Raw genomic sequence first — 13,505 nt, forward strand, 5'->3', positions numbered from 1 at the left:
TAGCAGAGGATAGGGTGGCATGGAAAGATGCATCAAACCAGTCTATGGACTGATGACTCAAACAACAACATGAACGGTAGGTTAGTAACAGCGAATGTTGGCTGCATATTCAAGAAACTTACTGAATATTCCGAAACCTCAATAAATAACAGAAATCATAATAAAATTCAGTTAAAATTCAAATTATATCACGTTAAAGTACAGATAAAAATTCAGATTAATTCAAATAATTTCAGATTGATCAGTTTAAGAATGCAATAACTCAATTAGATGACAAACTTGTGATGTTGAATGATGAAATTGTTTGCAAGATATGATATATTGGACTTCAATCTTCAGTTAATGGTATAGACCAAGAGTACAGAAATCAACTTAGAATAATATATTGTCAAGTGTAGATTGTAAGTCAAGAATTTTCATTCATAAGAGGGTGTAAAGAGAAAATCTAACCCATTTCAATCAATGATGTGGAGCAAGTGAACAGTAAAGCAGGATCGTACCGCATGAATATGACAAATCAGCTGTTCAGCAGTAACTAATCATTTTGGAACTCAAGTTGTAAATATTATTCATCTCTTCCAATTCTTTTTATCCTTTCACTAAATAGTAAAAAGTAAAATGGATAATTTGATGTATTATTTATGAAGTGACAGTAGAAGTAGGAATGTTAGAAGTAAGGTATTGTATTTTCGAGTTGGTTTATCACTGCCTTGATGTGTCGGATGGAGGCGTCCATCAGGAAGACCGAAATAGATAAATGTGGTAATCAGTGCATCATACCTCTTTTGGATCCCACGTAAAATCTAATCAAAATTCAAGACACCCTGAGATGCTGGCTGGGAATCTTTAACGTTGACCGACATGGACGCAGGAAGGGCGTAGTGGGTGTACTATTTACCAACTGATGAGCCCAACTTAGCACACTGGGGCAAAATGCTGGCAACCAGGAATGAGTTAGCTGGAAAATTGATAATGTCCAATAACGGACCATTTATATTGGTATTATAAATTTACTCATTCGGGACAAATATTTCAGTTTCCCTCTGAAAATCAACATTCTATATCATCTGATGGCCAGGCATAGTGCATTGGCACTGCCGGTGGCTCCAAGTAGCTTACACAGTAGCCTCCACGGTATGCACTAACCATGCATCTTGGTGGGTGTGGTATTTACCAACTGATGAGCCGAACTTGGCACACTAGGGCAAAACGCAGGCAACCAGGAATGAGTTAGTTGGAAAATATATAATGTCCAATAACGGACCATTTATATTGGTATTACAACTTGTACAGTCGATGCCTTGCCATATTTTTGTTGTTTTGAGGGCTCGCAGAAGAGCAACACGTTATTAACATCACATTTGGTGTCTTCCCATGACTTTTGGCCACTGAGTGTACATTACACAGGCTGCAAAGCGAATTTGTGTTTTACCATTCAATATTGGTCACTTCACATTATCTTGTGCAGCATAATCAAACTTCATGATCTACGCCATTTGAAGCAGGAATGTGCATCTGAAAAGCATACAGAGCTGCCATTGGTACCCTACAGTTTAAATTGACAGCTATTTTTCTTCTTTTGGATGTGGCCTTATAATGCTGAAAGTGAGATGGATAGATCGAATCATGAATGAAGAAATACTGAATGAGATTGGTGAGAGGAGATCGATTTGGCTAAATATGACGAGAAGAAGAGATAGAATGATAGGACATATCTTAAGACCCCAGGACTTGTTCAGTTGGTTTTTGAAGGAAAAGTAGGTGGTAAGAATGGTACAGGTAGACTAAGTTATGAATATGACAAGCAGATTAGAGCAGATGTAGGATCCCTTCTATCATTGGAATTTCAAAGCGGGTTTCAGCCTGAGAGGTGTGATATTTCCCTCTGAATACAGTTAATACCTCTTTTTTGTCATTTTAACTCCACTTGTTAACAACATTTTTCACTTCTCTTCTTTCATTTCAGTATAAATTCAAGTATCATTCTGAATTTTCTGTACATTATGTAAACATATAGAATATTTTGTAAATTTCAATAAACAACACATTGGAGATGGCTATATCTGAATGTGCTACCCTCCAGAAATCTCGGGATTTGAAATGGTTTTTGACATTCTTTTCAATGCTAGGGAAAGCAATAATTGTAATAACTTTTGGAATATTTAGAAATAACACACTTTCCTCTACACAAAAATTTGTTTCAGAGAGAGAGTGTCTAAATTTGTAAAGAATGTTACATAGTCAGTCGTCAAATGGCACCAATTACCAATTGCGGTGGCTGTAGAGTACTTTTTTCTTTCGTTTTGAAACAGATGAAAATGCAGTTTGTGCTGATTGTCATAATGACCTCAAGCACAATACAGGAAAAAAAGATAAAGTTAAGGAAGTATGATGTAGACCAACCATTCCCTAACTGCGGTCAGCACTCTTGACTGTGATTATTGTGTTTTGAACTTTAACTGAATTGCTACGATATGATACAATGTTAATTTTTTGCCTGTATTCAATGTACTAGTTGTTTTAAGATCTTCGCTAACTGGCTGATGATGACACTTGAAATGTGTTGAAACCGGTCCCAATAAACAGGTTGTAACTACTTTTTAGTTCAACTTACTACGGAGTATTGAAAGGTGGATCCTTCCCTATAATATTGTACATCTTCTTATTTCTCTATTCAATACGGAACAATCATGAAGTTTTTAACTTTAAATAGTGGCTTTATGTCGCACCGACACAGATAGGTCTTATGGCGACAATGGGATAGGATAGACCATTATATTGCATTTAGGAACTATGTATTCACTGCTGTATAACATACATACATACATACATACATACATACATACATACATACATACATACATACATACATACATACATACTTGCCCAATAGATGGTACAAGTTAGCAGTGGAAAAAGCAGGAATGCTATTAGGCAGTTAAGTGATATAATTGAGAATTGCTAGTATCCACACTCAGACCATATTTTCCGCGTCTGGTTGAAAAAATCTTGTGCATCAAAAAACCCTTCTTTGAAATTGAACATGAAATGCCCTCCCTCGAGGAAGATCAACTAGCCAAAGTATGTTGGTAGAGACAAAGTGAAAAATAAATTGACCAGCCGAGTTGGCCGTGCGGTTAGGGGTCCACAGCTGTGAGCTTGCATCTGGGAGATCCCACTGTCAGCAGCCCTGAAGATGGCTTTCCATGGTTTCCCATTTCCACACCAGGCAAATGCTGGTTCTCTACCTTAATTAAGGCCACGACCACTTCCAACTCCTAGCCCTTTCCTATGCCATCGTCATCGTAAGACCTATCTGTTACATGTAACTAATCTCATTATTAGACCCGTATTGAACTATGCTATGATATACTAACAATTTGTTGGTTGTTTTGATCCACCTTTTCAATACAAATTACAGTTTGTGTTGCTAAGTTGTAATGTTATAACACTAATTTACCGGGAAATGTTTCGCTTTTATTCACAAGCATCATCAGCCTATACAATTGCCTCAAGGTTTGTCATATTTGGATTGTTGTTACACATTTCATTACATTGAATATAAATCTAATTTCAGTGATAACAATATTTAAAACACAAGAATAATATACACATTAAAAATTATGACAATATGATTTACAATGTTAAAATGGAGTAACTCTTAATTCTAAAACACATTGACGTCCAAAACACAGTTTTTACAATTTGAAAATTTGGCTAAAAATTGTTTACAATGTTAAAATAAAATTGATTCAACTATAATTTGGCATTAAAAATTGAGTCATAAATATAAATATTGGATGTTAATATATATGAGCCATAGTTTCTGAAGTACGTTGGTTTCTAGATAACATTTCAGTATTGAGAATTTTAGTTAAGAATTGTGCTCTCTAAATAATGTTATTTAAAAAGACTGTAATTTTGCATTATGCGTGATTAGTCATGATGATAATCTAGAATTGAAGTCTTGGGTTCGCTGGAAAATGGCTTCTAGATTTGATGAGACTTGCTGCTGCAGTTTGGCAATTTGATCAGAGGAAGTATTGACATATTTAATTCTTGTTTGTAGCGACCAGACTCTCCGTTGGAAGTTGATTGTTTTGATGTAAGTTATGGTTAAAAGGGGCTTCAATCCAAATTTTGAGTATCTGATTATGTTTCTTTCGATTTATAGAATGGAAGAAGCATCTGGAACAAATGGAAATGAACTTAAGTAATATTGTGTGTGTGTTGTGCTTGTAATGTGATTGTTGATGTTGCATTATCACTTACCCCTTTGTCTGCTATAGTGGACCTTATTGCGTTACTGTGACTATTGTCTGTTGTGGCTCTACTCCTTGTGTTGTACGTATGAAAGAGCTGTTGTGAAGGGCGGGTAGGGGGTTGAGGGGAAGAGATGTTGGGCGGGGCGTTTGCTATTTTCAAATTGTAAAAACTGTGTTTTGGACGTCAATGTGTTTTAGAATTAAGAGTTACTCCATTTTAACATAGCAAATCATATTGTCATAATTTTTAATGTGTAGGTATATTATTCTTGTGTTTTAAATATTGTTATCACTGAAATTAGATTTATATTCAATGTAATGAAATTTGCAACAACAATCCAAATATGACAAACCTTGAGGCAATTGCATAGGCTGATGATGCTTGTGAATAAAAGCGAAACATATCCCAGTAAATTAGTGTTGTAACATTACAACTTAGCAACACAAACTGTAATCTGTATTGAAAAGGTGGATCAAAACAACCAACAAATTGTTAGTATATCAAACCTATCTGTGTCGGTGCGACGAAAAGCCACTAGCAAAAAAACAAATAAATAAATTGAAGTATGATATGTGTGGAGAACCAGATAGAGTGGCGTGTTTATATCCAGGAAGTTCCATGAATGTATCACAACTACACGTCTCTGATCGACTTTTGGGTCCATGACATCCCCTATACCCTACAATTTCTAGAAAGTAAATACCGAGTTAAAAGCCTCTCATGATAACATACCTGTGTGAGCATAACTTTTCTGCTCCCACACAAATGAAAACGAAGAACAGAAACAGAGTTGATGTAGAGGAGGATCTCTGGTTCGAGCGAATATGCTTGTAAAACGCTTGGTCTTTGGAAGTCCAACCCATTCATCCAACAACAGCAATAAGATCCAGACCGTTGCAATTATTAGCCAAGTGTCACATTGTTTTATAATTTCTGAGCATTTATAAAGTATCTTTATGTAAATGAATTGAAAATTTCAAAGAAAGTAAATACACTTAATTCTCGATTAACCGGGATAATGTAGGGTTAAGGCTTCCCGGATAAGTACAAGAACCGACTCGTCTCAATAACTTACTAGATGTATTCTTGGTTAAACCATGGGAAATTGTTGATAAAACTGAGGTAATTGAAGGAATAGGAGACCATAAGGCTGTAATAATGGATGTAGGACTTGTACCAAAAAGGCTTAATAAGAGGGTTACACAAGACAAGAAATTGTACAGAAAAACTAAAGTTGATGAATTTGGGACTTACCTTAAATCACAATTCAGTTGTTGGATAAGTGAAGGGAGTAATGTGGATACACTTTGGCCTAAATTTAAAGGAATCATTTGGGAAGGAGAGAAGAGATTTGTACCTGTTAAGAAGGGTAAAATGACCTCAGACCCTGTTTATTATACAAGGGAAATAAGAAAATTAAAAAGAAAATGTAGAATAGTAAACAGGAAAATCAAAGAGGGTAGGGAGAGTAGAGAAACTAGCAAACAGCTAATGAGGAAACTGAATAGAGTGAAAAAGGAAGCAAAAGAGAATTATATGAATGGCATACTTCAAGAGGGTAATGACCACAAAGGGAAATGGAAAAGAGCTGTATTCATATATCAGGAATCAAAAAGGAAAAGGAATCCAAATTCCTACAATGGTGGGAGAAGGGGGTCAACACTATTTAACAGATACTGAAAAAGCAAACCTATTTAGTAGAGAGTTCAGAGATTCAGTAGATGATTGTCAAGAGTCGGAAACCGAAACAGAAGATAGAGAGGGAGAGACACAGAGGGAAACAAGAAGCTTTTCATTCACAAATGACGATATTTTCAGAGAAATCCAACTGCTTCAGCAAGGAAAAGCAGCAGGAAGTGATCAAAGTACTGGGGAGGTATTAAAGACAATGGGGTGGTAGATAGTGCCTTATTTAAAATTTGTCTTTGACTATGTCATAAATAATAGTGTAATACCAAAGAAATGGAAGGAATCTATAATAATACCAATTTATAAAGGAAAGGGTGATAAAAAGAAACCAGAGAACTACAGACCAATCAGCCTGACCAGTATAGTTTGTAAAATACTGGAGAGTTTAATATCAAAGTACATCAGAGGGATATGTGATGATAAAAATTGGTTCATGAGGAGCCAGTATGGATTTAGAAAGAAATTTTCTTGTGAGGCACAACTGGTGGGATTTCAGCAGGACATATAAGATCAATTGGATTCAGGAGGTCAGTTAGATTGCATAGCCATAGATCTTTCCAAAGCCTTTGATAGAGTGGAACATGGAATATTATTAAAGAAATTGGAGGGAATAGGATTGGACGTAAGGGTTACACGTTGGATAAAAACATTTCTAAATTCAAGGGTTCAGAAAGTCAAAGTAAAAAATAATGTAGTCAGGAAGAGAAAGTTTGGAAGGGAATTGCACAGGGTAGTATAAACGGTCCATTACTTTTTTTAATATACACAAATGATTTAGGGAACAATATAACATAAAAAATAAGATTGTATGCAGATGACATAATTGTTTATAGGGAAATAAATAACATTGAGGATTGTTCAGAATTACAAAGGGACCTTGAAAGTATCCAACAATGGGTTGAAGAAAATAATGTGAAGGTTAATGGAGGCAAATCAACTGTTACAACTTTTACAAACAGGAGCTTTAAAACTGAATTTGAATATACTTTGGATGAGGTAGTTATCCCAAAAGATGGCAAGTGCAAATACTTAGGTGTGAGATTTGAAAGTAATTTGCACTGGAAGGGTCATGTTGACGACATTGTTGGGAAACCAAACATGTCATATTGAGGCTACTTAAAGGATGCAATAAAGAATTAAAAGAAAAAAGTAACTTAAGTATGGTTCGTCCATTATTGGAATATGCAAACAGTGTTTGGGAATACCTAATAAAAGAAATAGATAGTGTGCAGAGGAGAGCAGCAAGATTTGTAACAGGGGATTTCAGGAGAAAGATTAGTGTATCAGAAATGTTGAAAGAACTTGGGTGGGAAACTTTAAGTAAGAGAAGGGAGAAAACTAGACTTATAGGATTATATAGAGCCTATACAAGAGAAGCAGCATGGGGAGATATCCGTCAGAGGCTTCAGTTGGAAAATAATTATATCGGCAGGACAGACCACAAATATAAAATTAGAAGGAATTTTAGCAGAAGCGATTGGGGTAAATTTTCATTCATTGGGAAGGGTGTGAAGGAGTGGAACAGTTTAGCAGGGGTAGTGTTTGATCCTTTTCCAAAATCTGTACAGATATTCAAGAAGAGAATAAACAGCAACAGAGAAAGTAAATGAAGTGTTAGAGGGCATTCGACCAGCGCAGGTTATTGTAAATAAAAAAATGTGTGTGAATAAATTAATTCCTTCCCCTGGTCTAAGGAGTTTGGATAGCCAAAGTAGGGGACTGTCTGTAGGGGTGAAGTACAGTGGGGACTTTGAGGGCCCTGAGACCGCTACAGTAGCTGTGAAGGCCTTTCAGGAACTCTGAAAAGTGGTGGCAAAAGGGGCTCTGGTTAAGACGCAGAAGGTCGTTATGTTACTTAGGTTCCAGAGTGGGTAAAAAAAAAGTAAATAAATGCAATGTAAAGTTTAATCTTATACCAGTTGTATAGAATCATTTGAAGTAATTCCACATACAGTATATCAGTTGACTAAATTTGTAAGTAGTACAGGAGATATTATAAGAAGAATTTTGTAAACAATATAAATTTATTAAGGATGAGCTGTGTGTTTAATAGAAAAAATTGTTAACGTAAATTGTATAATATTGTATTATAGGAAGATTTTCTTCTCTTGTTAATTTAATATTTAGTGCTTGACAATAATGTATTTTAGTGTACCATTTGCCACCGAGGTAGACACCTCATTTGCAAATAAAGAGATTTTGATTGATTTGATCGCGGTTAACCTGCAAAAGTTTAAAAATAGAACAGGCGCACTACTGAAAGTACAGTAAAAATGATAATAAATGATACTACTGTATTGTTTTTTATTAACTCACACAATACATTGCAGTAAAAGAAGCACTTAGCACAATTAGTTTCGGTGAAACTAATAAGGCAAAGCAAAATATTCAGGCTAGCTAACTTTACTGTTTCTGAAAATAATCAGTCATGGTTTTCTGCTTTTTTGCCAAGAAACGCACCAGCTACAAATAACTTCAAGGTCGCACCACCCCTGCTACTATTACGACTCTGCAATATTATCCCGACGCTTTGTAATTCTGTATTAATGTAACTCCTAACACTCGTGCATTTGTAGTGTTTTTGCTATCACGGTTAAGTGTATTAGTCCTACATAATATACGAATAAAATCAAACATGGTATCATTACAGAATTCTGCTTTTGTTTACTGAATGCAGTATTATGTTCTGTGGCTAACGGGTCCTTGGACATGCATGATGTAGACAATGTCCAAGATACCAATACTGTTGCTCCATTACTGGACATTATAAATTTTCCTAAATTGTCCTGAATTTGTTAAATTTGTTAACAAAATCTCAGAAGTGTCAGGCTACATAAAAATTAATTTTATGAACTTTTCATATGATTAGAATATTTTTGTTACTTTTACCTTAATTATAGAGAAGAGTCTTTCAGCCATAATATGAAGAAGGGCAGCACTTGATAAACTTGCAGCAATTCTAGGGTTAATAAATATTACACAATAATAGGAAGTTTTCTATGATGATAATGTTAAACACATACTGTTCTCACTGATGTCCAGGCTCCCAAGACAACGAACACCATGGATACACGATTCTAAAACATGTGCACCTTGAGCACCCAAGTTATTACAGCTCATATCCAGCTCCAGATCAGCTGTCGACTCATTACATGCCAGACCAAGAAGCAAGTTTCTATTCAACAGAAAACAATACATTGAAAATTACATCCAGGTAATCCATTTAATATATTAAAAAGTTAAGACTTTGAACTTACTTGAGAGCTTCCAATGGAAGTTTGCACACTGACATGTTGAGGTGTTTTAAACTTAAAGTACTCGTAAAAAATTGTTTGAATGATGGTGGAACTTCCTTCGTTTTTTTAGTGCTGAATGCATTGCGAGATACATTTAAATGCACCAAATTTGTGGCACAACCTCGTAACAATGCTCCAAAGATCTGGAAGGGAAGCAAAGTTAAAATTTCTAAAGACAAAATGAGTTATAAAAATAATGAGAAATATTTCAAATTGGGAACTGGAGAAAAGAGGCACTAAGCAATTAAATATCCCTTCAATAGATATCAATTATGAGTACAAGCAGCCAGCCCAGCAGTAATTTCAGCGCTGAGAACAAAATGAACCAAGATATTAATCTAGAGGAAAGAATGTGGTTTGTACAGGAGACATGGACAAGTGCAATCCCTCTATGAGCACCAGTGATTGTTGCATCCTGCACCATTATTTGTTGAATGCTGGCTGTCAGCTGCTCCTGACATTTTGGCAAAGGACTGGATAGTGAATTGTAGAACCCCAATCATATGTCTGCACAGCAAAGCAACTTGTGGGACAGCTACCCATTTACATGTAATATCTGCAAAATCACTTGCTTCACTGCTTGATTTTACATCAGTATATTTTAATTTTTACCATTCTTTTTTAATAAGTTGTGGCATTATATACTATTTCACGAGTCTATCCTCGTAACGGCTTACCTCGAAAGGATTTCAATCAAGATGTAGATTCCATTATAATACCAGTAATGAAATAAAAAAGCAGCGTATTGTAGAAAGATACATTGGATACACGACGACTCAACAACAAGCTGGCATGAATGCTGAGGGAGAAATGTGCCAAGTGCAGTGAACAGAAGGAAGAGCTGGATGGGAGAAGGGAAATGCAATGACTGGCCATACCCACTGGTTTTTGCACATGGAGCACTATATATTTAGTTACAGCCACTGCTGAAGTGGTTGGCCTCTGGTGAAGGTGACGCTAATTTGGAAGTATAAGCCAAGCATGACATCAGTATGCTTGAGATGTGCCAAGCAAGCAAGGTATAGCATGCACATGGTAGCCTAATGAACTGTGTAGATTTGTTGACCCATTAGACCAGTTTGGCCGGGCTGGCATTATGTAAATGTGGGCAGCTTACATAGCAAGAGAGCGAAACACCCTTGAGAGGGATGCGGAGCAGTGACTACGAAGCACTCCTCCACTACTCAGTGAAATGTCGATTTCGGTACCGTATAGTACTTATAAAAACATTATAAGTCCAGAAAGAAAGCCTCTGTGGCTCAGACGGCAGAGCATTGGCCTCTCACCGCTGGATACCGTTGTTCAAATCCCAGACACTCCACGTGAGATCTGTGCTGGACAAAGCGGAGACGGGACAGGTTTTTCTCCGGGTATTCCAGTTTTCCCTGTCATTTTTCACTCCAGCAACACCCTCCACTATCATTTCATAGCATGTATCAGTCATTCATAGATCACTTGGGAGTGGCGACCCCATTGTAGTAATAGCCTATAAATGGTTCATTCATTACATCCCTGACCCAGTCAGTGACTGGAGGACAGGTTGTAGGTTTTCATGTAAGGCCAGAAAACCAACATTTTCACGATATTCCGGTTTGATTTATACTGCACTCGATATAAAGAGTCAGTTTTATTTTTCTTATATCTATGCATTCCTAGAAAACGGGCACATTATAACTTTTGTGTCACAACTTACAAAGATACAGGTTTTAAGCGTACAAGCTATGATTTACAATTCCTTGTATGTAAATGACAATATTTCCATTTTAAAACAAGTATCATTCCTGTTATTCATTCAGCAAAACGTAATATATTTACATAATTCAAGACATTTATTGCTTAATTTTGCAGTCTTGTGGGACTTTCCCTGTTAAATTTTACTATACTATTTTCAGAAATTCAGTGAAAAGGGAAAGTCACACAACAATACAACACTGTGCAAAATCATTGTTGTTGCATTATGTAATTAAATTACTGAATTTCTGAAACTAGTATCTAAATCTTATCCGGCATCCTATGATAACAGCTAGTCTCTAAACGGTGAGGGAGTTTCATCACAAGCTAGCCTCTAAATGGCGAGAAGATTAAAGTATAATTACAATGTAAATGTATCTACCAAATAAAATGTACAGAATGCCTTCAAATAAATAATCTGATAACTGATGTTATCATGGATGTTAGCATGACTGGATTGTTGGAGTTTATCACATAATTTAAATCCAAGCAACCACAAGCCACAACTTATCCACCTTAACTCTGCATTGTATTAGACATGTTTCTATTTTATTTTTTTATTTTTTAGAATTTGCTTTACGTCGCACCAACACAGATAGGTTTTATGGTGATGATGGGATAGGAAATGCCTAGGAGTTGGAAGGAAGTGGCCGTGGCCTTAATTAAGGTACAGCACCAGCCTTTGCCTGGTGTGAAAATGGGAAACCATGGAAAATCCACTATCTCCCGAATGCAAGATCACAGCTCCATGCCCCTATCTGCACAGCCAACTCACTCAGTAATAATTATTTTGAAGTCCATGTGCTGCTACTGAATTAACAACAACCCTGGCAGTCCATTTTAGGTCATTCACTTATATATTTTTTTTTTTTTTTTTTTTTATTTTTTTTTTTTTTTTTTTTTTTTTTTTTTTGCTAGGGGCTTTACGTCGCACCGACACAGATAGGTCTTATGGCGACGATACTTATATTTGCTTGTAATAACTATTGCCACAAGAAACAGATAGTATATATACACATAGCACAGCATCAGGCAGTGCTCATTTGATACATGTTGCGTGGAAAGGGATTTGAAGTAGGATTTTTCATTTTTGAGATTTTTGTGGTTGTAAAATTGGCATAAGATACTGAGCATTAAAAGGAAAAGAAAAGTTTATGATTCTAGGTGCAATACTTCAGAAGATATTAATTACTGTGACTGCTGGTATTAAGAATACTGTATCTTGAAAAACACAATTACAGCTTTCACTAATTTTCTTACAAATTGTACAAAGTTTACATGACACTGAGTGGTGAAGATTGTAACTGCTGTGTAACTTAGCTTGCTAGCAAGACCCACAAGTAGTGCAACAAGTCAAAACATACAAAATGCAATTTTTACACCCCAGCCACTTGTGTTCAGCTCTTCTGTACAAGTTCCATTGCTGATTTTGGGTCTTTTCCGCACAAAGGGTCACATTTTCAGAAGAGCAAACATAGTGAAACAGATGTGTTCCAATGTAAGGCACTGTTTGATTGGGTGATGATTTTTTTTTTTTCTTCAGAGATTGAGTATGTAACTGTCAGGTATTCTGGCATATTTAAAGTATATAATTAAGGAATTTGTCAACAGTTTAACGACGATGCTTGGAACAAGAAGGTAGTAGCCAAGGCACGAGTATGAGAAACCATGGAAAATCATCTTCGGGGAGCCGAAGGTGGGCCTACAGCTATATTATCTGCACTCAGGTAACGGAGATGATTTCAGATAGATTGCACATTTCAATCTTATTTAAAAGGAATAAAAATAGGAACCTTAAATTTCTCTGTCGCTCCCTCTAAAATTCCCACCAAGGAGTTCATTACTTCTGTTGAGGCAGCCATTCACAAACTATCAATGGATGAGGCCGAGGAAGTACAACAGAAATGTGCGAGACTCTCAAGGTCTGCTGTTGTACCCACCCCCAATATGAGAAGAGGCGAAAGGAGAGCTCTGAAGAAACTTAAAGATGATTCTGAACTGACCATTTTCTCAGCTGATAAGGGTAATGTGACGGTGGTATTGAGCACTGACGAGTGTAAGGACAAGGTCTCTGCTATGTTGTCACAGCCTGTCTGTAGACTGAGCTCATGTGACCCTACCACTGCTGTGTCCAGCACCACCATGAAGCTCTTAAGGCATTCCTCAATTTCAAAACAGGAGGCTAAACATCTGTCCCTGGGGGATGCAGTGCCACCTAGATTATACAGACTTCCGAAGATCCATAAAGATGATGTTCCCCTCAGACCAACTATTAGGGCTAGGTTCTCCTATGTAAGCTTTGGCTAAACCTAAGCAAGTTTCTTCAGCCACATATAGGACGTACTGAATCATACGTTAGGGACACACTGTATTTCGTCAACAAGTTGTCAACCATAACCCTTCAACTTAATGCACTTTTGGTGACTTTAGAAGTAGAGTTCTTGTTCACTAAAGTGCCGATTGACTCGGTCATGTCTCTCATTGTACATGTGTTCCCTGCGGACATTCCTAAGCTATTTCACC

General features: G+C 36.4%; 1 protein-coding gene across 3 annotated transcripts in view; it reads right to left on the minus strand.

Annotated features, from left to right (window-relative positions):
- The window catches only part of LRR (Leucine-rich repeat), an 808,120-nt gene that overhangs the window by 375,976 nt on the left and 418,639 nt on the right, over positions 1–13,505 (minus strand). For all 3 annotated transcript variants that reach the window (XM_067142208.2, XM_067142207.2, XM_067142206.2), the window contains exons 12-13: positions 9,213–9,394; positions 8,979–9,130 (exon numbers count right to left, since the gene is read on the minus strand). In XM_067142208.2, coding sequence (XP_066998309.2) covers positions 8,979–9,130; positions 9,213–9,394 — 334 coding nt within the window. The remainder of the gene's footprint in view (positions 1–8,978; positions 9,131–9,212; positions 9,395–13,505) is intronic.

The sequence above is a fragment of the Anabrus simplex genome, chromosome 2, assembly GCF_040414725.1.
Source record: "Anabrus simplex isolate iqAnaSimp1 chromosome 2, ASM4041472v1, whole genome shotgun sequence".
In the NCBI taxonomy this organism is placed as follows: Eukaryota; Metazoa; Arthropoda; class Insecta; order Orthoptera; family Tettigoniidae; genus Anabrus; species Anabrus simplex.